Source organism: Plecotus auritus (assembly GCF_963455305.1).
Source record: "Plecotus auritus genome assembly, chromosome: 5".
In the NCBI taxonomy this organism is placed as follows: Eukaryota; Metazoa; Chordata; class Mammalia; order Chiroptera; family Vespertilionidae; genus Plecotus; species Plecotus auritus.
Genome location: NC_137776.1, coordinates 49,137,234 through 49,162,628, shown reverse-complemented (window position 1 = coordinate 49,162,628; position 25,395 = coordinate 49,137,234). Strand labels below are relative to the sequence as shown.

The window sequence follows — 25,395 nt, the reverse complement described above, 5'->3', positions numbered from 1 at the left end:
CAAGAGGAATCCAAAGAGGACCACACCAAGACACATCATAATTAAAATGCCAAGGACAAAAGACAAAGAGAGAATATTAAAAGCAGCTAGAGAAAAACAGTTATTTACCTACAAGGGCGTACCCGTATGACTGTCAGCTGATTTCTCAACAGAAACTATGCAGGCCAGATGGGAGTGGCAAGAAATATTCAAAGTGGTGAATGGTAAGAACCTACAACCAAGATTACTCTACCCAGCAAAGCTATCATTTAGAATTGAAGGCCAGATAAAGAGCTTCACAGACAAGAAAAAGCTAAAGGAGCTCATCACCACCAAACCAGGATTATATGAAATGCTGAAGGGTATTCTTTAAGAAGAGGAAGAAGAAGAAAAAGGTAAAGATAAAAAATTATAAACAACAAAGTGACAACAAATACATATCTATCAACAAGTGAATCTAAAAATCAAATGAATAAAAAATCTTGAACAGAATAAACTGGTGAATGTAATAGAATCAGGGGCATAGAAAGGGAGCGGACTGACAATTCTGGGGTGAGGGGTGTGGGGGTGCAGAAAGAGATTGAACAAAGATCTTACACCTATGGACGAGGACAGTGGGGGAAGAGGGGGACGGGGGCCTGGGGTGGGGTGGGAACTGGGTGGAGGGGAGCTATGGATGGAAAAAGAGGAACATCTGTAATAATCTGAACAATAAAGATTAAAAAAATAATAATAAACGTGATACATCACCTAAACTGAAAAACAAAAATCACATGATCACATCAATAGACACAGACAAAGCATTTGATAAAATCCAGCACCCATTTTTGATAAAGTCTCTCAGCAAAGTAGGAATAGAGGGAGCATATCTCAACATGATAAAGGCCATATATGACAAACCTACCGTGAACATCATACTCAGTGGGCAAAAACTAAAACCATTTCCCCTAAGAACAGGAACAAGACAAGGATGTCTGCTTTCACCACTCTTATTCAACATAGTACTGGAAGTCATAGCCACAGTCATCAGACAAGAAGAAGAAATAAAAGGCATCCAAATTGGAAAGGAGGAAGTAAAAGTTTCATTATTCGCTGATGACATATTATATATAGAAAACCCTAAAGACTCCCCAAAAAACTGACAGATTTAATAAATGAATTTGGCAGTGTAGCAGGATACAAAATCAACAACCAAAAATCCATAGCTTTTTTATGCATCAACTAGAGGCCCAGTGCACAAAAATTTGTGCATTCGGGGGAAAGGGGGGTTCTCTCAGCCCAGCCTGCAAGCTCTCACAATCCGGGACCCCTCGGGTAGGGTCCAGTCCCATAGCAGCATGGCTCTGGTTCCCCAGATGCTGGCGGGACCCAGGACTGACTCCTGCCATGCTGGCTGGGACCCAGGACTGACTCCCGCTGCGCCAGCCGGGACCCTAGCCTGGTGTTCAGTCATCCATTTGTTCATTTAGGTCATGACGGACCCTGGATTTTTATATATTAGGATAATGAGTTCTCAGAAAGAGAAACTAAACAAACAGTACCATTTATCCTTGCAACAAAAAAAGAATTAAGATACTAAGGAATAAACTTAACCAAGGAGGTAAAAGACTTGTACTCGAAAAACTACAGGACGTTGGAAAAAGAGATAGAGGAAGATATAAATAAGTGGAAGAATATACTGTGTTCATGGATTGGTAGAATCAACATCATTAAAATGTCCATACTCCCCAAGGCAATCTACAGATTCAATGCAACCCCTGTTAAAATACCAATAGCATATTTCACAGATCTAGAACAAATACTCCAAAAATTCATATGAAACCAAAAAAAGACCCCAAATAGCTACAGCAATCTTGAGAAAGAACAAAGTTGAAGGAATCACAATACCAGATATGAAGTTATACTACAAAGCCATCATAATCAAAACAGCCTGGTACTGGCACAAGAACAGGCAGAAAAATCAATGTAACAGAACAGAGAACCCAGAAATCGTCAACCCAAGCCATACGCTCAATAAGTATTTCACAAAGGACTCAAGAGCATACAATGGAGTCAAGACAATCTCTTCAATAAAAAGTGCTGGGAAAACTGGACAGATACATGCAAGAAAATGAAACTAGACCACCAACTTACACCATACACAAGAATAAACTCAAAATGGATAAAACACCTAAATGTAAAGTGGGAAACCATAAAAATCCTAGAAGAAACCATAGGCAGTAAAATCTCAGACATCTCTCTTAGCAATATGTTTACAGATACATCTCCTAGGGCAGTGGTTGGCAAACCGCGGCTCGCGAGCCACATGCGGCTCTTTGGCCCCTTGAGTGCGGCTCTTCCACAAAATGCCATGTGCAGGCGCACACGTACAATGCGATTAAAACTTCGTGGCCCATGCGCAGAAGTTGGTTTTCGGCCTGGGCGAGTCTATTTTGAAGAAGTGGCATTAGAACACTCAAGGGGCCAAAGAGCCGCATGTGGCTCGTGACCCGCGGTTTGCTGACCCACTGTCCTAGGGCAAGGGAAACAAAAGAGAAAATAAATGGGACTACATCAAAATTAAAAACTTCTGCACAACAAAAGAAACTAAAAAAATGAAAAAGTAGCCCATTGTATGGGAGAATATATTTGGCAATGATACATCTGGTCAAGGGTTAATAAATATGGAACTGTCATGTGACCCAGTGATCCCACCTCTAGAAATATATTCTACGAGACCCCAAATACCAATCAGAAAGAATATATGCACCCCTATGTTCATAGCAGCACAATTTACAATAGCTAAGATTTGGAAACAGCCCAAGTGCCCATCAGTAGATGAGTGGATAAAAAAGCTGTGGTACATTTACACCATGGAATAATATGCAGCAGTAAAAATGAAGGAGCTCTTACCCTTTGAGACAGTATGGAGGGACCTGGAGAGTATTATGTTAAGTGAAATAAGCCAGTCAGAGAAAGACAAGTATCACATGATCTCACTCATATGTGGAATCTAATGAACAAAATAAACTGTTGAACAAAAAAGATCCAGAGACACAGAAGCATGGAATGGACTGTCAAATCTCAGAGGGATGGCAGGGGGTGGGTGAGTGGGTAGGAAGAGATTAAGCAAAAAACTTGTGTGCATATATGCATAGCCCATAGACACATACAATAGGGTGGTGAAGGTCTGGGGTGGGGGATGGGAGTGGGGAATAAGGGGTCAATGGGAGATAAAAAGGGGACATGTGTAATACTTTCAACAATAAAGTTTTTTTTTAAATGACAACCAACACAATAGCCATCCAGTGTGAATGAATCAAAATTATACTTATTTTTTTGTCAAATAACATAAAAATATATATATTGTTGTGGCACAGAATTTTAATAGTTAGTTTGTGTGTGCCCTGAGATGAAAGGTTGAAAATCACTGTTCTAGAGAATACTCCATCCAACAACAGAATAGACATTCTTCTGAAGCATACATGGAACATTCTCCAGGACAGACCATATGCTAGGCCATAATGCAAGCATCAACAAATTGAGAAGAACTGAAAGCATGCAAATATTCTCTGACCACAACAGAATTAAATTGGAAATCCATTACAAAAAGAAATTTGGGAAACTCACAAATATGTAAAATTTAACATACTTCTAAATCATCAACAGGTCAAAAGAATAAATCAAAGGAAAATTAGAAAACTCTTGAGATGAATAAAAAACAAAATCACAACATATCAAAGCTTATAGGATAAACTAATTGAGTGTTTAGAGGAAAATTTACAGCTATAAATGGCTACACTGAAAGGCAGAAAATATAGGAAAACATTCTTATGAACTTGAGATACTTCTTAAATGCCATAAAAATAAAGAAAAAGCAGGCCACAGAATATAGGGGAAATGTTTATAATTTAAAGAGTGTTATGCAAAATAAAAAATTTTAAAAACTTTCCTTCAAGTAATTTTCTTTTGTAAGGACAAACAACACAAAAACTGAGCAAAAGATATTTATCACAATAGATAGCCAAAGGCCAATAAACCTATGAAAAAATGGTAAACATCTTAACCCAGCAGGGAAATGAAAATTAAAATCACAAACACCACCTCAACATTCACCAAAATAACAAAAATAAATACTATCAATTCCAATTATTGGTGAGGATGTGGAGCAATGGGAACTCTTATACACTGTTCATGGGAAAGTAAAATATTACAACCACTTTGGGAAATTGGCAGCATCTACTAAAGGCAAATACTACCATGTACTACCATGTCCTATAACCCAGTAAGTTTACTGTTGGTATATACTCAACAGACAGTACATAAAAAGACAGGTATAAATAGGTTCATTCAGCATTATTAGTAACTAGAGGCCCAGTGCATGAAATTCGTGCACGGGTGGGGTCCCTAGGCCTGGCTGGCTATCAGGGCCCATCTGTGGTGTGACCGGTGGGGCAATCGGGGGGGCCCTGGCTGGCACCCGCCTTGGCCATCCTAGCGTCGCCTGCTCACCGGCCCTGCCCCCCGCCGCCGCCAGTTGCCTGCCTCTGCCTGGGACCTGGGGGCTGGGGGCAGCTCCTGTGCTGAGAGTCTGCCCCCTGGTGGTCAGTGCGCATCATAATGACCGATCGTTCCATTGGTCATTCTACCTTCGGTCGATTTGCATATTGGGCTTTTATTATATAGGATAGTCAAGAAGTGGGAATAATCCAAACATCCATTAACAAATTTTGTAAGTAAACTGTGGTATATGCATGCAAAGTAATACAGTGGAACCTCATTTCTCAAACTTCATTTGTTCCAGAAGGCTGTTCAAGAAGCAATTTATTCGAAAACTGTATCATTTTTCCCCCATTAGAAATAACATAAATTGAATTAATTTGTGCCAGACCCCCAAATGATTCAGTTTCAACCTTTCTTATATACAGTACCTTTAATTTATATAAACACTTCTTTTCTTAAATTTATTGAACCACCCCCTACTAGCCTTAAAGGAATTTTTCAGCCTCTGAAATGCTATCACCAGCTAACTGCTTTTCCTTTACCCAATCAAGTTTTTCTACCTATTCAATTGCCTGTGCTAGCTGTTTTGTGAGCACTTTCACACCCTTAGTAACATTAGCACTCTTGATGGCCTCTTTATGTTTTAAAATTGTGCTAATCACCAGCAACAAAAGCATTCTCTCCTCTGTTGCCTTTGTCATGCTGAGACATCAAGGTGAAAGGGTTGTTAGGTCGAAAACTGAAGTTTTGGTGGACAACCGAGACAATATTTTGGTGAACAACTTGGTTGAGAATCGAACTGTTCAAGATGGAAGACGTTCAAGAAATGAGGTTTGACTGCATTATAAAACAGTAAAAATGAACTACAGTTATAGAAATTAACACGGATGAATCTCAAAAACATTATGTGGAGCAGCTAGAAACAAAACATATACTCTGAGTCCATTTAAATAAAGTTCAAAAACAGGCACAATTAAGTCAGAACAGTGGTTGCTTTGGGGAGAGGGGAGAAGGTAATAATGAGTGACTCATGGGGGCAGGAAGAGGGCTTCTGAAGTGATGGCAATGTTGTATTTCTTCACTTAGTGGCACAGCTAAGTGGTTTTTCTGTATGTTATGCTTCATTAATGAAAGGTACAGCATCATATAAAATTTTTAAATAAAATAAATTGAAACACTAAACAACACTTAAACTTTAGAAGGTAATGACTTAAAGACATGTACTTAAAAATATCACAAGGAAAAACTGGTATAAAATTTAATCAAAGTATAAAACTATGAAAAATATACAGTATACAAAAAAGGAAAAGCATAATGGAGAAAATGGTTCCATCAACTATAACAAGGACTGACATCACAACTATATATTCTAATCCCTAAGATACAGACTTCAGTAAGATTTAGCAATGAACTTTTGATACATATATTATTTCAAACTCACTTGCAATCAAGACATCCAACTGAAAGAAGAAGATACCTTTTAATAATTAAATTGGAGGACAACTGCCTAATTCCCTTCTCTAGGGAGTACTTTGTTCACACCTCTGTGATAGAAATACAATTTCCTCCCTTCTCACTTTTCCTTTTTAGAGAACTTGACTTCACAGCACTGGAAAAGGTTGCGCTATGATCCACAAGGGAATAGTGCTACCATTGTTTCTGAATTTCCAGTTTCTAGTTCAGTCTCCTTGAGGTCTAACTAGGTTCTAAGGGATGCCCAGTTCTCTATCCTTCTAATCATAAATGTTTTACTTAAGTTTGCTCCCAGCAACCAAAAGACCAATGAGCAGCACCTTAATATGCAGTATAGTAAGTATATGATGCAACTATATTGTAGTTCTTCTGTTTACATCCGAAGTTGAAAGCTGGCAATTCATCTTATTTTATCTGATCCACAAGGTTTTTTAAAGTATAAATTACATGTTACAAATTATCATCTTCCTCACTAGACTGTGACCAAGCGCCTAGAAGACAGGGACTTTATCATCTTATATATCTTTGTTTTCCCAGTGCTAGGGTCCAGGTTCAGAAATACTTACTGAATGAATAAAAAATGCCAATAAGGTTTCTACAAAACTCGGACGCTCTGACAATTGATTCATTGCTGAGAAGCAATAATAGACTTTAAAATCCTAGTTAACCTATTAGAAAACATTAATGACAATACACATTAAATAACACCAAAATATTCATCTCCTTTTGCCCAATTAACCAAATCATTAAAATGTACCCTGAAGTACTTCAAAGAAAGGAAAATTACATATGTATAATAAATGCCACAATATTATACAGTAAAAAGAAATAAGGCCCTGGTGGTGTGGCTCAGTTGGTTGGAGCATCCTCTTGGGCACTGCAAGGTCTCGGGTTTGATCCCTGGTTGGGAGTATACAGGAGGCAACCAATAGATGTTTCTTAAAATGTTTCTCATCTCTCTCTCCCTCCCTCCTCCTCCTCTCTCTAAAATCCATTTTAAAAAATGAAAAGCATTCTCCTTGGTACAAATAAGAAGGCACAAAAACACATGCAGGCCTCTTTTATAATTTTCAAGGTAGTGCTTTAAAACATTATTTCTGCATATCAAAGATAAAGCACAAACACTGCTAATACAATCTAAGTGCTTGGTGCTTGTTTAATTAAGTGTTATAAGCATGTCTCATAAATTTGATCAATTCTCAAGCCATTAAAAACTACAAGAACTAAAATGATAAAAGTAGTGATTTAAACAACATTTGAAATCTGCCTGTCAGACACAACTCTGCTAGAATTCTTCAACAGGCCAGGGAGACAATCCACGTCAGTCAAGTATGCTCAGGCTATCAAGGGACCTTCATCCAGATAGTACTCTTTCCCTATTCTTACCATTTAAACAAAGAAGAAAAATAAATTGTAAAGAACCATTATATCTACATGTAATAGTTATAGTTAACACACACTGACTGGTTAATATGCCACAAATTTCTTATTTAATGTTCACAATCTTGTGAAGTAGTTACTATTTATTATCCCATCCTACAATCAAGAAAATCTATAGATGAGGCACTGAAGTTACTATACAGTAAGTGGTAAAATCCAAACTGGAACCCAAGTCTAACAAACATGTGCTTGTAACTATTACTTAAATTTTGTTATGTTACACTAACCTTCTAATGTTTTAACATAAGGTATCAATATCCAAAAATTAAGTATAATGCTGTCAACTAGGTCAGAGTAGGGAGACACTGGGAGGCAAGAGGAGTAGGGGCCAGGGTCCTACAGGGTGCTGCCAGTCATTATCCTTCTGGTTCTGTTGTTTAAAACTATAAAATAAAAAATTTTAAATAGAGTAAGAAATGCCCAGAGAAATTATAAGAAAGCATTTGGTAATTTAGATTGGACACATGTTCAGTATGAGGTTTGCAACTCTTTGGTTAAGTTCAAGGCACTGTGTTAATAATATTTAAGTCCAGTTAATTCCTAGGACGAGTTAACCTCTATCTAGGTGAAAAAAATACATGCCCGTTTCATGCACTGATGGTATATAAATTGAGTACAATCCTTCAAACAATAACCTGGCCACATCAAAAGCCCCAAAATTGTTTTATACTTTTGGCCTTGTAAATTCCATCACTGGGAGTTGACTTAAAACCAACAACAAACTTTTACTCAAAGATATTAATTACACCCTGGCCGGTGTGGCTAAGTGATTAGAGCACCGAATGGTCGAGGGTTCAATTCCTAGTCAAGGGCACATTCCTGGGTTGCAGGTTAGATCCCAGCCTGCCAGGGTGAATGCTAGAGGCAACGGACATCAATGTTTCTCTGTCTGCCCGCCGCCACTTCCCTTCTACTCTCTAAAGATCAATGGAGAAAATATCATGGGGTAAGGATTAACAACAACAACAACAAAAGATATTCATTATATCACTGCCTACAACAAGTAGTTGTTTTTGCTCAACAGGATCCCTTTTCTGATCCTGGTAGAAAACTACCACTCACCTAATCTGTCAATGGTGGCTTTCTGTGGGTTCCTGAACTCACTCTACTGACAGCCATAATGGCTACCTTGCCATATACACTTCATCACCCAGGTCCCAATGACTGGTTAAGGACTTGACAATTAGAATACTTTAGCATCAACCTAGAATAGACATGTGGACATTAGAAAAGAGAGGTTAAACTTTCAAGTGTAATTGCTAAGCTAAAAGGTATGTCTAGAACTCCAGAAGCAAGAGACTAGAAGAACCCAAAAATGGAGACAAACAGGCTCAGTGAAATTATTTGAGATCTTGGAGCTAAGCTGTTTCTAAAGCCATTTCATCCTCTTCCATACAAACATCTCTCAGTTATGTAAACCACTAAATTACTTTCTTAATTTACCAAAGCTTGTAATAAGTTTTTATCACAGGTAAGCAAAAGAATCATGACTAACACACTACCTAAAGAAAAATGGTTAACTAAGTAAATTACAGTACATCCATTCAATGGAATAACATTGACAGAATAAACAGTAACTGTTATTTAGGATGTACTCAGGTGCCTAGTCTGAATCCTGGCTCTTCTACATACTCTCTATGTGTCCTTAAGTATGTTACTTAATCTCCATTAGTATGTATTTCATGATTGCTAGAAGTAAATGAGCTACTATTTACAAAGTGCCTTGAATCGGACCTAACATTAATAAGTACATGTATTTTTTAAATAAATGAAATAAATTTTAAAAGTAACAAAGTTGACTAAACCATATAATTACAGTGATGTTTTTAAAAACCTGTGAACAGAAAAAGGAAAAGCTGTATTTTTTTAAAGAAGCAAGCATGCACAGTTTACAAAAAAAAAACCCCACACAAAACACAACAACAAAACAAAACAAAACAAAAAACCATGCCCCAGGTATCATGAGACAAGATGGCCTAATTGGCTTCACACAAATCCCTATGACCTTCCCCAGTGGCACTATATTCATCTAAGATAGAAAAGCACATACACAGTTAAGTAAGGAATCATGAAATCATACAATGTACCACAATTAACAATACCAGCTCTTACTAGGTTAAAGGTTAAGAATGTAAACCTAGAAGTTTGTCATTCTCTACAGATAAGGCACAAATTTATGAGTACAACCAATTCTTGATAATCCATATAAATGAACAACAAATATTACAAGTCATCCCTTCAAACCACTCGCAGTTGGCTTTTTACTGCATCTTTATAGAATATTAGAGACCTGGTGCACGAAATTTGTGCACTCGGGGGTCCCTCAGCCCGGCCTGCGCCCTCTCGCAGTCCAGGAGCCCTCGGGGGATGTCCAACTGCTGCAACGGCAGGAGAGGCTCCTGCCACTGCCGCTGTGCTTGCCAGCCTGTGAGCCCGGCTTCTGGCTGAGCGGTGCTCCCCCTATGGAAGCACACTGACCACCAGGGGGCAGCTCCTGCGTTGAGCATATTCCCCCTGGTGGTCAGTGCATGTCATCGTGACCGGTTGTTGCGCTGTTCGGTCGATTTGCATACTAGCCTTTTATTATATAGGATAATCATTTTTACTTAAATATAGCATCTTGAAATTCACATTTCAGACCTAATATTGAAACCACACTGAGATGTTTCCACATCCTACCACCTAGATCTGCTCCTCTATAATACCTTTCTACACTATGCTTTGAATTCCTATCAACCCCTTCAAAATCTGATTCTCATTATATTTACTAAATAATACATGGTACTAAGGGATTTGTTTTGTGTGCAATGAAGTAACTAAAACTAAATGTTTTTTAAAAATACTTATAGATGAGTTTATAGATTGAGCTTCAAGCCTCCTTTCCCTGCCCATACTGAATACAGAGAGTCAAATATAGCAACTAAAGCACATCAATTTTGTTCAGAGCCTTGTTCACCAGATTATAAAGCCTCCACAATAAGTAGACTACTCCTGTATGGACATTGGAAAATTCTTGTTCAAATTCTAATGTTTACTATGGCTGTGGTGGGCTTATAAGGCCAAAATACAGGGTGTCCCAAAAACATGTCTACACAGTTTAACAGCAGGTAGCTCAATTGATGTTTCTTTCTTTTCTGCCAGACTAAGTTTTGTACAAAGGAAATTCATCCTAAAATGCTACTGGAAGTTTGAAAACGCAGTTGAAATACAAACACTGCTTTTATAATTATTCAAAGTGTGTATACATTTTTGCGGAGACACACTTTAATAGCTGTTAACTCACGTAATTTTCACTCCTTTTCAGGTTTAACTTATTTGAAATAATGGGTGAAGCTAGACTAAGCTTTGAACAAAGAAAATTTATTTACAAGACTTTTAATGGGGATACATAAAAGATAAAGTTTATGGCACAAAAACTGGCACCAGTTGACAAAGTGAGGGCACACAAACACCGAACAAAATGATTGACACTTGGGATTCTACTGCTTTGTGTTATCAACAGTGCCTGGACCAGAACGGTCATCAGTTTGAAAACAGGCATTGACCAAAAAAAAAAAAAAAAAAAAAAAAATCATTTCTGTAGATATTTTAAATTCTGAAAATGAACTTTGTAATAAACACTGACTTATAATCATTCAAAGTGTGCATACATTTTTTGGGGACACCAACATAAAATGACATTCAAATTCAGATTAAACAAGAAAAAACGATCTTTCATTAGTGTACCTTTAACATTTTCCATGAAAATACTAAACATATCTGAATATATGAAATATAAGTAAGATTTGCACAGCTGGTACAAGTTTCTAAATTGGGTTGTTTGGTTTGGGATTTTAATGTGTGTGTGATTTTTTAATCTTATCTTCACACATGTGTAAAACTCATGTAAAACAAATTTAACAAAAGTTCAGAGGTAAACTGAATGAGCCTAAAAGACTGGTTAGTAAATTAAATTTGCTAAGGAAAAACAATTAAGATATTAGCCAAAAACAAATTTCTGCATGTTAGGCAATATATCCTATTAGTTAAAATGCAGACTTGGTTCAAATCTGAGTACTAACATTTATTTACTACACTGTGTCACTCTGGGCAAACTTCTTCACATTTCTGTGCTTCAGTTTTCTCATCTGTAAAATAAGAATAACTGTATATATCTCACGGTGTTATGAGAATTAAATAAATTAATATGTGCAAACAATAATTTCAGCTATTATTGTTACTGTTATCCATATCTCTTTGAAATATAATGGATATGATGCTTACTAAAATAAGCATCTTCCTGAGTCTGAAATAAGTACATTTTAAGATATATATATACACACACATATATATACATATATATACTAGTAATATTCCATTTTAAAGAAAACTTAACAGTCTTCAACAAAACTTTTTGTTGGATGCCAACTCTATAGAGGACATCCTATCTACTATGCACTGAGAATGCAGAAATGAACAAAACACAATCTCTGAATTCAAGACCTTTCTGTCTCATAGGCAACATAACTAAAACTATAATCAAAAGGAGCATCTTGGAGGTGCTATGAAATAATCCTATAGGACACGAAGGAACAGAGGCACCTAATTCAGGGGGGGCAAATACTCTAAAAATAATTTCTGAGGAGCAATCACCACAATTCACTTCAGAGCACTACACTGTTATGTGATTTATATAGTTTTTAATGTAGTCAAAATAGTGTTTTAGAATGTAGATCATTTAAAAAAACACTATCACCCATCACATTACTTACCATGCTCCTAAACTTAAAAATCTTTTAGTAATAATGAAGATGATTTTCTTAAAAAACCAAATCATAACCCTGAAAAGGTAACACTGCTTCTTCAAAAACATTTCTTTCACCTGTATACAAACTTTTCTCATTAATTATTTTGGAATTAACGTCGAAAGAATAACATTTTTTCAGCTGATAGAGACCTTTGAGAGCCTTGAATCCAATCCCCTCATTTCACAGATGAAAAGAAGCCGCAAAGTATAATGGAAAAAGCACTAAGTTGAGAGAGTCAAACAACTGAATTTTGGTCCCAACTCTCTTACAGTAAAAGCCTGAACAAATTAAGTTTCCTCATCTGTAAAACGAGAGGTTTGGACTCACTTGCTTCCAAGGCTCCCTTCATTTCTATAATTCTCACTTTATGAAACTGAAGCAGAGATAAGCAGCTTGCCCAAGGTTAAACAGACAGTTAATGGCAAAGTAGAGGCTACACTTTAATTCCAACTACAATCAATGATGCACTTTCTCATCCGTACCACACTACTACTTCTACTTTAGAACACTATCCCTCTAAATTATTCTAAGATTTTTAAAAAATTATTAACAAGGATGAACGATTTGATAAAATTAAATGACTTATTCCTATTCCATCTATAGAAAATAAGCTTTAAACCGAAATGGAACAAAATACAAGTCTCCAGCTGTGTGTCATTTACCACACTTATTGACTTCAAGAAAGCTATGGGAATTTATGCTTAACTTCCCACCACCTAAAATCTAACATTTCATTCTAACTCACAGAAGAGATTATGTCCCATATAAAATAAACATGTGAACTGTTGCCCTGGCCTGGTGGCTCAGTTAGTGAGAGCGTCCCATATACCAAAAAGGTTGTGGTTTCATTCCAGGTCAACTGATACCGTAGATCTTCCTTCCTATCTTCCTTCCTTCCTCCCTCCCCTCCCTCCCATCCCCTCCATCCCTTCCCTCCCTCCCTCCTTCCTACCCCCCCCCCCTCTCTCTCTCTCTCATCAATAAACATATGTTCGGTGAGGATTTAAACAAAGAGTGAATTGTTATAGGTAATGATAAAAACTACATGTATTATCTATATAATAAAAGCCTAAGCGACCGTTAAGGCAGAATGACCGGAACAACTGGTTGCTATGATGCACACTGACCACCAGGGGCAGACGCTCAATGCAGGAGCTGCCCCCTGGTGGTCAGTGCGCTCCCACAGGGGGAGCGGCTGCTCAGCCAGAAGCCTCACGGCTGGCAAGTGCAGCAGTGATGGCAGGAGCCTCTCCTGCCTCTGCAGCAGTGTCAAGGAGCAACAAACCAAGTGGTAAGGAGCAAGCAGGTGGGCAGTAAGGAGCGAGGGATCCCGGACTGCCAGAGGGCGCAGGCTGGGCCGAGGGACCCTTCCTCCCCCCCAAGTGCACAAATTTTGTGCACCAGACCTCTAGTTCTCTGAATAAGATGAAAATTAAAAGTATTTTATTTATGTCTTTAATACACATTTTTTAAATTCGAGAGATCAATTTAAATACTTTTCCTTCATGTGTCCTCTTTTCAGACTCTCTAGCTTTAAAACCATTAGAACATTACTTCTGCAATCATATAAACAATCCTATATAATGGAGAAACCAAGATGGCGGCATAGGTAAGCACCTAAACTGCTGCCTCGCACAACAATTTCAAAACTACAACTAAAAGACAGAACGGACACCATCCAGAACCACAGGAAAGCTGGCTGAGTGGAAATTCTACAACTAGAAGGAAGGAGAAAAGCTCACAGAGAATTGGAGGTACGGCAAAGGGGCTTTGTGTGCACAGAGAGGAAGGGCGGCTGAGAGCCTGGCTGACTTTCTCTGGCGGAAGGGGGAAGGAAGCCCCCGACCGCACTGAACCCCAGTTCTGACTGCACTGAACCCCAGTTCCGGGCGAGCCCCTGGGGACCCACGCTCTTACGGGGGGAGTCTGGACTCTCGGGCGGAGACTCGGGAGCCGGGGAAGGCAGAGGACTGAAAGCGCGCGCGTGCCAGTGCGCACAAAGGCTGCGAAGGTTGCCACAGGCTTTACCTAGTGGAAGGGAGTCGGAGGCTCCTTACTGCACTGGGCCCCAGTTCTGACTGCAGTGAACCCCAGTTCCAGGCGAGCCCCTGGGGACCCACGCTCTTGTGGGGGGAGTCTGAACTCTCGGGCGGAGACTCGGGAGCCGGGAAGGCAGAGGTCTGAAGGCACGCACGTGCACACAAGGGCAAGGCTGACGGGAAGCCAAGACTGAGACTCCACCCCATCCAAGCTGAGCAGAGGCTATTGCAATTTGGCAAGTCTAATCCTATAAGGCTGTCTCCAGCACCAAACTTCTCCCAGCATAGACACAGCTGATCCTTACAGCCAACTGGCCAGGAGGTCAATCTTCCCAGTGATAACAACAACAATAAAGACTTAAGTACAACAAGGCTGTACACACAGTCCACAAAGGGGTGCACCAAGAGTGTCCACCTCAGGTTAACTGGGGAGGCAGACCCACTGGGCCATATTGGAAACCTAGCACACAAATCTACCTTACCAACTCTGGGAAGCAGTGAAAATGCGGCGTCAAAGAATCAGATCACAAACGAAAGAAATGGAGAAAAACAAACGACTGGATATAGAATTCAAAACCACGGTTATAAGGCTTTTTAAGAATATCCTAGAAAAGGCTGATAAATATAACAAGACCCTCGAAGATATGAAAAAGGACCAACTAGAAATTAAACATACACTGACTGAAATAAAAAATATTATACAGAGACCCAAAAACAGACAAGAGGAACACAAAAATCAAGTCAAAGAATTGAAATACAAAGAAGCAAAAAACGCTCAACCGAAAAAGCAAAAAGCAAAAAAAAAAATCCAAAAAGTTGAAGATAGTGTAAGAAGACTCTGGGACAACTTCAAGCGTACCAACATCAGAATTATGGGGGTGCCAGAAGAGGAGAGAGAGCAAGATACTGAAAACCTATTTGAAGAAATAATGACCGAAAACTTCCCCCACATGGTGAAAGAAATAGACTTACAAGTCCAGGAAGCGCAGAGAACCCCAAACAAAAGGAATCCAAAGAGGACCACACCAAGACACATCATAATTAAAATGCCAAGAGCAAAAGACAAAGAGAGAATATTAAAAGCAGCAAGAGAAAAACAGTTAGTTACCTACAAGGGAGCACCCATACGACTGTCAGCTGACTTCTCAACAGAAACTATGCAGGCCAGACGGGAGTGGCAAGAAATTTTCAATGTGATGAATAGCAAGAACCTACAACCAAGATTACTCTACCCAGCAAAGCTATCATTCAGAATTGAAGGGCAGATAAAGAGCTTCACAGATAAGAAAAAGCTGAAGGAGTTCATCACCACCAAACCAGTATTATATGAAATGCTGAAAGGTATTCTTAAAGAAGAGGAAGTAGAAAAAAGTAAAGAGAAAAATTAAGAACAACAAATACATATCTCTCAACAAGTGAACCTAAAAATCAAGTGAATTAAAAACCTGAGGAACAGAATAATCTGGTGAATATAATAGAATCAGGGGCATAGAAAGGGAGTGGACTGATAATTCTCAGGGGGAAAGGGGTATGGGGGGTTCATGAAGAGACTGGACAAAAATCATACACCTATGGTTGAGGACAGTGGGGGGGAGGTAAGGGCAGAAGGTGGGGTGGGAACTGGGTGGAGGGGAGCTATGGGGGGAAAGGAGAAACAATTGTAATAATCTGAATAAAGACTTATTAAAATTAAAAATAAATAAATAAACAATCCTATATAATAAAGCGGTGATATGCAAATTGACCCTCACACCCTCACACAAGATGGCTGCCCCCATGTGGTCAAAGATGGCCAGCAGGGGAGGGTAGTTGTGGACGATCAGGCCAGCAGAGGAGGGCAATTAGGGGCAACCAGGCCTGCAGGGGAGGGCAGTTGGGGGGGAACCAGGCCTGCAGAGGAGGGCAGTTGGGGGGTCCAGGCCTGCAGGGGAGGGCAGTTGGGGGGACCAGGCCTGCAGGGGAGGGCAGTTGGGGGTGACCGGGCCAGCAGGGGAGGGCAGTTGGGGGCAATGGGACCGGCAGGGGAGCAGTTAGGCATTGATCAGGCTAAGTCAGCAGTCGGACATCCCCTGAGGGGTTCCAGATTGGAGAGGGTGCAGGCTGGGCTGAGGGAAACCCCCCCCCCCAGTGCACGAATTTCATGCACCGGGCCTCTAGTTACAAATAAAAGACTATATAGACTATTGATAGTTTCTATCAAAATTGAAAAGTAGCCCCCAACAGATGCTTAAGTTCTGTGCCCAAATGCTACTAAACTGTATTATAAGCAGTATCTGATTCCCTAACATGTCTTCAAAGCTTATTATATTTCACAGGGAACTCAGAGAGATTTCAGGAAGACTGATAGTGTTGATTCCGGAAAAATCTCAGAGGAAAGCACAATAAAAATGCAAAATAGTAATAAAGTCAACAATAGCTTCATACTACTGACTTAGGAGAATATTCAAAAACATTCATGGATATATAAGTACAGTTTAACTATATTTAGGGATTTTCAAAGAATCACAGAATGCTTACATTTTTTAATTGGATGGGACATTAAGTAACTTAATCCAATAGCACCCAAAATAAGAATCTACAGAATTTATCTCTGCCTCCCCCTAAAATGCTATAAATTCTTACAGCCAAATACTTCAAGAGGCAGTTCTTTCCACTGTTGTATAAGTCTAGATGCTATACAGTTTGACTTTCTTGTCAAAAAATTATACTGAATTCAATATATGCCTTCTGAACTTCCATCTGCTGGTCTATCTTCTAAAATAACAGAACAGCCTGGCTGGCGTGGCTTAGTGGTTGAGCACTGACCTATGAACCAGGAGATCAATGGTTCAATTCCCTGTCAGGACACATGCCTGGGTTGTGGGCTTGATCCCCAGACAGGGGCAGCCGATCAATGATTCTCTCTCATCATTGATGTTTCTCTCTCACACACGCGCGCTCCCACTTCCTCTCTGAAATATATGTATTTTTTTTAATATATTTTATTGATTTTTTACAGAGAGGAAGGAAGAGGGATAGTCAGAAACATCGACGAGAGAGAAACATCGATCAGCTGCCTCTTGCACACCTCCTACTGGGGATGTGCCCGCAACCAAGTTACATGCCCTTGACCGGAATCGAACCTGGGACCCTTCAGTCCGCAGGCTGACGCTCTATCCACTGAGCCAAACCGGTTTTGGCAATATATGTATTTTTAAAAATAAAATAAAAGAATAAATGTATTCCCTTTTCTATTTGTGTTTGAAATGCCTGAATGAAAACTAGCATATTTCCCACCCTTTAAGTAAACTCTTCTTTAGGCTAACTGTATAGTTCACAGATTTCTTGTGGGCCCTACAGACATTTCTGGAATACAATGTAACCATTGCTACTTGTCAAATTTTGGTATAATATTAAAAATGAATATATACAACTCCTCAAAAAGCTGTTAAAATACCTACTTTTTCCAACTACATATCTATGTGAAACTGGATTATCTTCACATACCTCAACAATCACAACAGACTTGAAAGCAGAAGCAAAATCCAGCTATCTTCTAGTAAGCCAGAAATTAAATTGATTTCTAAAAATATAAAACTAGAGGCCCAGTGCACAAAATTCGTGTACTGGTAGGGTCCCTAGCGGCTGCCACCGCTGGCCGGGGCCTCCCTCCCTTTCCAGGGCAGGCCCTGCCCCCTGGTCGAATTCCCAGACAACCTCCCGGTTGAGGGGACAATTTGCATACTACACTTTTATTACATAAGGATGCCACTAGTTTCACTAAAGTTTTTGTTTTAGAATAGTTATTCTAAGTTTAAAAAATTGTTAACATGTTATTTTTATATAAATTAATAAATATTTTGTGATTTCATTTCTAATATAGTAAATACCAATAGACACAACCCATATAAACAAAATCTCTTTGGAGTCCTCAATAATTTTTGAGAGTAAAGAAGTACTGAGATGCCCTAACCAGTTTGGCTCGGTGGATAGAACATTGGCCTGCGGACTGAAGGGTCCCAGGTTCAACTCTGGTCAAGGGCATGTACCTTGGTTGCAGGCACATCCGCAATAGGAGGTGTGCAGGAGGCAGCTGATTGATGTTTCTCTCCCATAGATGTTTCTAACTCTCTATCCCTCTCCCTTCATCTCTGTAAAAAAAAATCAATAAAATATATTGAAAAAAAAAAAAAAGAAGTACTGAGACCAAATAGGCTAAAGCAAGCCTACTTCTCAGGGGCAGATTCCCAGACCTCTAACTATCCCAGGTTTTCTATCTCTCTCCTCTAATATGTAAATGTGCCTCTGAAACTGTCTCCATCTTGATACCTGGGAATTCATATATGCAATTCCTGTTGATATTAGTGAAATGTGAAACTACAACTTCAGGATAAATATAAAGCTCTAGAGAGGATTAACACCAGTTTAACTTGCATGCTAGTTGGTCAAAAAGAAATATACCTACCTACAGCATATCCATGAGCTAGAATCCTTAAACACACAACCCTATCATCTTTCAGCTAGTGACTTCAAGAAATTAAAGGGCCATCTGGTACACCTTTACTTTTAACATCGCCCTACAGATATTATTACTGTCATCTGGAGTCAAATACTTTAATTCTTCTAGTTAAGGGATACAGTCTGTAAATATGGAAACAGAAAGCAACAGTTTAATTTTGCTGTGATATTATCTTTTTAACCAAACTATTTTCACTATTTACATAAAAGTAAAGCAATCTATTCATATGTGGTAAGATGGAACAAAAAATATAAGTCTTTGTATAATTATTAATTTGACTCTTAGCAATAATCCATTCAAAAGTACCCATGTACTGATACGCAAACAAAAACAAAAACCAACTGCTCATCTAGCCAATGTGACACTACGTTTTGAGGCTTCAACAAAGTAAAACTGACCTTTATTTGAAAATGTACTTAATTTATTAACTTCCCACCTCCTTAATCACACAATTATTAAAAGATGAAACGAACAGAGATCACAGGTTTAAAAGATCCAACATGAAATCAGTAACTGCAGAACTTCAAGATTGATTAAAAAAAAAAAAAAAAGTCTTGAGATTTTGGGATTCTCAAGGAAAAAAAATCTACACTATATTACACAAATTTCTAAATTCTAATAAATTCTTAAGTCTTATAATATAGAGCATTAAAAATAATCAGCTTATAATCTTTAAGTTTCAAATATATCAAAACTTCAAAATTTTTACAGCTACTTATGGCACATCTTTAAAAATAGCTCATTTTCAAAGTTAAATGTGCTTCAAAGTTCAACACATATAAATAACCTTTATATGTGTAAATATTCACGTGTGCATCTCTTTTAAGTTTTTTAAATTTCCCATTATAAATTACATTAAATTTGCTCATAAATTTCCTATTATAAATTACATTAAATTTGCTCAGTTTTTCAAGAAATAAGGTTTGTCCTCTCCTCATATATACATTCAAGTTCCATTTATAGTAACAATTCTTACTAGCAGTCACCAGAAGTCAAAAGCTCTCTCAATTAACATTAATGTAAACAACATACTAAATGTATACCTGGGAAAGATGCTAAACACTTGTTAAAAACTGAAATCCAACTCAATAGAAAACATCTCCATCTTGATACCTGTGTCTTAATATGTGCAATTCCTGTTAGCATTAAGTGAAAGCTCAGACTTGAGCTTCAAGATGAATATATAACCCTAGGAGGAATAACATAGTTTTTTGTTGTTATTGTTTTTTGTTTTTGTTTTTGTTTTAAAGAGATGAGGGGGCCTGGTAGGCCATTGTTAGGACTTTCTTTAAAAAAATATTTATTGATTGATTTCAGAGAGGAAGGGAGAGGGATAGATAGAAACATCAGTGATGAGAGAGAATCATCCATCGGCTGCCTTCTGCACGCCCCCTACTGGGGATGGAGCCTGGAGCCCACAACCTGGGCATGTGCCCTTGACCGGAATCGAACCTGGGACCCTTCAGTCTGCAGGCCGACGCTCTATCCACTGAGCCAAACCAGCTAGGGCAATAACATGGTTTTAACTCACATGTCAGTTGGTCAAAAAGAAATATACCACTGTGACCATACAGTTACTTGAGGTGACGTATAACTTTCACAAAAACCTGTCCTGTTATTTCATTAATTATAGAGAAACTCACTAGTTTAAGTTACATAAAAATCTGATAATTTAAACTGCTGGGAAAATTCTGGTTATTTGGAAGTTCAAACTAAATTATTCCAACCCTCAAAATTTTCAAACATTAGGAAAAGTGCAGAATAATCGAGAAGTTTTTGAAAGTAAAGTTGAAGCAACCTCAAAAATCCACAACCTCGATATTGCCGCCCCCAAATTACTAATACTGATAACAGGTGTTACAGATAAACAATTCAACACTATATCCTAAATATCTAATACAGCACCTAGCTTACAAAAATGATTCAATAAATATCTGAGAAATGAATGACCGCATGAAAAAAGGTAAAGCCTAAAAAAAGTAGTCTTTCCCAAGACCATAATTTACTATCACTCATTACACTATGATTCATAACATTATCAGTAAGCATCTTAATGAAACTACAGACAAAAGTAAAAGCTGAAAGAGCCAACTGCTCTATTTACAAAACAGATTTTTAAATATTCATTTGCAAATTTTCAAATGCAAAAAAAAATCGTATGTACTGAATCTAATCTGAGTTAGTCAATAAATACATTTTATCTTCTAATAATCAGAACTCAGTGTTGGGGGTGAAATGGAAAGAGGAAAATGTCTGTCAATGTATTCAGCATGTTTAATGGATGCCATAAATCAAACCTTACCATGAATTTTCTAGAGCAAATTCATGCCAATCTTTGAGCCTATTGTCACTTTCACACATGCTCGCAGGAACAAAATGACAAAGAATGCTCTGCCGGAACCAGTGGATTCAGGGCACAAAACACTTGATTAACAATTGTCAAGGCTTTTAGTAAAAACTGAAAATATTTTCTAAATAAATCAATCCCACCGATTCCTACATAAATCAAAGCTCTTGGTTTCTTTAAATGATTCACTAGACTATTGGACTGCCAGACGGTTGTTTGGTGTGTGTGTGTGTGTGTGTGTGTGTTTTAAAGGTGGCTACAATCTCCTTGTGTGACACAACTGGGAATGAACAACCCATTTCCCAATTGCTGATGAATACCGCTCAACGTTTTCCAGACAAAAGAGCCTTAAACGCGATTCCATGCACATTTATTCTTCCCCCATAAATGCGTGTTCTCCCAAATTTCATTCTATGTGGTATACTTAAAGTTAAATACAGCAAGTTGAAATTTCAGTAAAAAGCACTCCGGTGTCTTACTAGCTGGGTAACTGCTACATCTGGTGGCAGCACACTTGCATGCAAGAAGCCAAAAACTTAGAAAACAATTGTAACCGATCGGGTGCGTGTTGCAGTAACCTTTACACAGATATTTCCCACAAAACCCACGACCCTGTCAGAGAAGAACAGTAGCCTACTTGCAGTAACGAGATAACGTACAAACACCGGGAGGTGATGGTGAAGGAAAGTTGCAACCATCTGAAGGGGTGGTGTTAAAAGCCTGCACCCCAGACAGTCTCTCCTTTCAATTGCTCCAGGGAGCCAGGCAAGGGATCAAAGTCGGCTTTGATAATTTCAGCGGCGCTCCTCAAAGGGCAGAGACCCTGCAAACGAGGGCCATCCTCCAGGTCCTGAGCAGCAGAGCTCGGAGCGAGGACCGCCTCTATGGGAGGAGTGCGCGAGGGAAGGGGAGGGGGCTCGGGGATGAATGCTTCAACGGGAGGGAAAACCCACCAGAGACCGGAGGCCAGGAGGTTAAGAGTACTGAGTGTACTAGCAAATGGAGCAGAAAGGAGCTCGCGTCCGGGGGGAGCCTTCCCACCCTGGAGGACTGGCTCCGAAGAACCCCAGGCGAGTCTGTGCGCCGCGCCTCGCCCCGTCCCCTCCAGCCGGCGCACAGCCCCTCGCCCGTCTCCTTCGCCACCCGCGAACCACCACCCACAGCCAGCGCACCACCTCCCCGGAGCCGGGCGGCCTCGCGTCCACCTCGCCACCATCCCCCACCCCGGGGTCGAGGGGAAGAGAGCGGGGGGCGCGGGGGCCCCGGCGCGGGAGGGGAGGCCCTCGAGCGGGCGCGGGCGCGACGGCACTTACCTTCCCTGGGCCTCCCGGATGGCGGCGTGTGATTCAGCAGGGACCTGGCCGCCGCCGCCGAGCCCGGGGTTGGAGACGTGGAGAGCTGGGACCAAGATGGCGGCCCCTCCAAACTTCCACTGCTACTTTGGACACTCATCAAGCTACTTTCTGGGAACCCGACTCCCCCCCTGCGACGGCAGCGGCGGCAACGGCACCGGCACCCGCCTCCGTCATGGCGGGGGCCGCGCTGAGGGCGAGAGAGAGAGCGAGGGCAGGGAGGGGAGAGGCGAGGGGATGGGGGAAGGAAGCCGAGGAGGGGGGAGGTGGAGAGGGAAGAGGTGAGGGGAGGAGAGGGGACGGGGAGGAGGGAAGGGGGGAGAAGCGAGGGAGCTGGCGGGCGCGCCGGAGAAGAGGCGGAGGGAAAGAGCGCGGCGGCGGAGGCGTCGAGGGGGCGTCCGCCGGTGCCGGCGTCGGAGCGCGGGCAGCGCCGGGCGAGGAGACTTCCGCGGGCGGAACCTGCCGGCACCTCTGCAGTGCGTCGGCCCCCGGCGTCGCCGGGGTGGCGGCGGCGGCGGGCTGTGGGTGGCGGCTGAGGCGGCGGGGTAACCTCTGCATCAGTTACAGGCGGCGGCGGCGTCACGCGCCGCTTGTGCAAACACTATCGCGAGGCTCCTGTGCCTCCGGTAGCGGCGGCGGCCGCGGGAGCAGGCGTGGGGGAGGGACGTGCCAGGGGGTGGGGGCGGGCGTGGGGAGGGAGGGAGCGCGCGAGGGAAGAGATGCGGGCGCCCCTGGCGCACCCGCGGATCGCGGCGCGGCGCGGGAGCCCCGGGCCGGCGGACTCCCGGGCGCTGGGCCACCTCCTCGCGCCGGCCGGAGGGAGGCGCGCCCCGCACGCTCCCCGCCGCGCCGCGCTGGCTCCGGCTCCCGCTGCCACCTGACTACTCCGCCGCCGCGGCAGCGCGCCTGGATCCCGACCCACACCCTGCCTGGGGAGAACTGCTGCCGCTCTCGCTGGGCTGTCGATTGTCAGGAGGTCGATGTGATCATTTCTCAAAATGGAACTGAAAAGTTGAGAGTTGCTTCTTTCCTACCCATCTGTACTGTGCAAAAAAACACGAACAAATGTGCGTCTCCCCGTCTGCAGAATGGGAGTCCTTACCGAAAAAAGCTAAGAAAATAAGTTGGGGGTGGCGTGTTGAAATAAAAATAAAAACTTTGTTTTCTGAAATAGAATCTTTTCCGGTGTTGTGCACCATATGTGTGGTATAGCACTTATTTATTTTAAAGCAATAAGTGGAAAATCTAAATAGACAAATTTGATTACTGAATTCACATATTTAAGGAAACTAGCCAATGTTCATCTTGTAGAAAGGGCATGGTTTCTAGAAAGTTCCCTTTCCAGTTCGTTTCCAGTGCCGCTGCTGAGTCCTGACTACAAAACCCCAAGGCAAAATAACAGCATTTGCTTAAATTTATACAGTGTAGCTTTCTGCACACCCACGTACGTACAAGACACCAGAGACTGGGCATCTTGTACATAAAAGAGCAGTCTAATCGTTCAGGAAAAATACAACAAGGTTATTGCTCTCTTTAAAAAACCAACTTGAATAGAACAAAAAGATTATGCTATAAAGCAACTGTACAGGCATGAGGAAATGGCAAGATTACAGGGGGCGGGGGGGGGTGGACAAAAGTGTCATTTCTTATTTTTATGACTTTGCATTTCTCACAGTAATGTTCTGTTCAGATAAACTATCATACTAGAATAGAACCGTGGTTGTCACTTATCTGCAGAAGTAATTTTAGTTTTCTTAGGCTTCAGATTCTTCAGCGAGTTTCTAGTCTTGTTCTGTTTTTCAAACTTAATAGGTAGATCTCACAAATTAAACTTCAGGGAAATTTAATTGACATACGTAAGCTGCACAAATTTAAAATGTACAATTTGGTAAGTTTTGACGTGTACATACTCCTGAAACTATTTCTACAACCAAGATAATGAGTGTATCCATCAGCCTCCAAAGTTTCCTATACCATTTTTAAAAAATATAGTTTTATTGATTTCAGAGAGGGGGAGAGAGAGAGAAACATAAATGATGAGAATCATTGATCAGCTGCCTCCTGCACACTCCCCACTAGGGATAGAGCCCACAACCCCGGCTTGTGCCCTTGACTGGAATAGAACCTGGGACTCTTGAGTCCACAGGCGGATGCTGTATCCACTGAGCCAAACCAGCTAGGGCCCTATACTCTTTTAAGGATCACCTTCCACTCCACTCCCATTCCCAAGTAACCACAGATCTGCTTTCTGTCACTTAGATTAGTTTGCATTTTCCAAAATTTTAGATAAGTGGAATCATACAATTTATACTCTTTTGTGTGGCTTTTTTTACTCAACATAATTATTTTGAGATTCATCTACATTGCTGTATTTATCAATAATGCATTTCTTTTTATTTCTGAGTATCCCATTGTGTGAATATACCACACTTATCCATTCACCTGTTGATGGACATTTGTGTTATTTCCACTTTTTTGACTATTACAAGCTTTCTCTTGAATACATCCATAGAACCTTACCATTAGATTTTTTTTTTTACCCAAGTACATACATTAGAAGGGGAAACAGTTTCTATAACAACATGTAGGTAAATGTATGTAAATATACTCTTTCTGTATTTTAAGACTTAGCTTAGTCAGCTGATTATGGTGAAAAGAGCACAGACAGGAAGGAAGTCAAGAGATCTGGGTATTAGTCCCAGCAGGTAACAATCCTTGGTTCAAAAAAGAAGTAAAGTTTTAGGTGTTTCCTAAAACTCCTAACAATTCCAAGATCTAAAACAAAGCTCGGCTCCTCTCACCAAGACAGATGGTAGGTGATCTTCCAACTCTCTCCAGAGCTTCTGGTTACCTTTATACAAATCTGGGTTATTTCGTATGCAGACTGACTCCTTTTATTTTAAATGGTAACTAGAGGATCACAGCATATACTTAATTCAATTACTTTAGCTATATTTTTGTTATGAATGCTGCTGAGGAAGGACAATTAAATGATCGA

At 40.5% G+C, this 25,395-nt stretch overlaps 1 protein-coding gene across 1 annotated transcript in view; it reads right to left on the bottom strand.

Moving 5' to 3' along the window:
* Window positions 1-23,016, bottom strand: part of TLK1 (tousled like kinase 1) — a 171,466-nt gene extending 148,450 nt beyond the window's left edge. The window contains exon 1 of the mRNA XM_080668804.1: window positions 22,359-23,016. Coding sequence (XP_080524930.1) covers window positions 22,359-22,497 — 139 coding nt within the window. The 5' untranslated portion in view covers window positions 22,498-23,016. The remainder of the gene's footprint in view (window positions 1-22,358) is intronic.
* Between the last annotated feature and the right edge of the window lie 2,379 nt (window positions 23,017-25,395).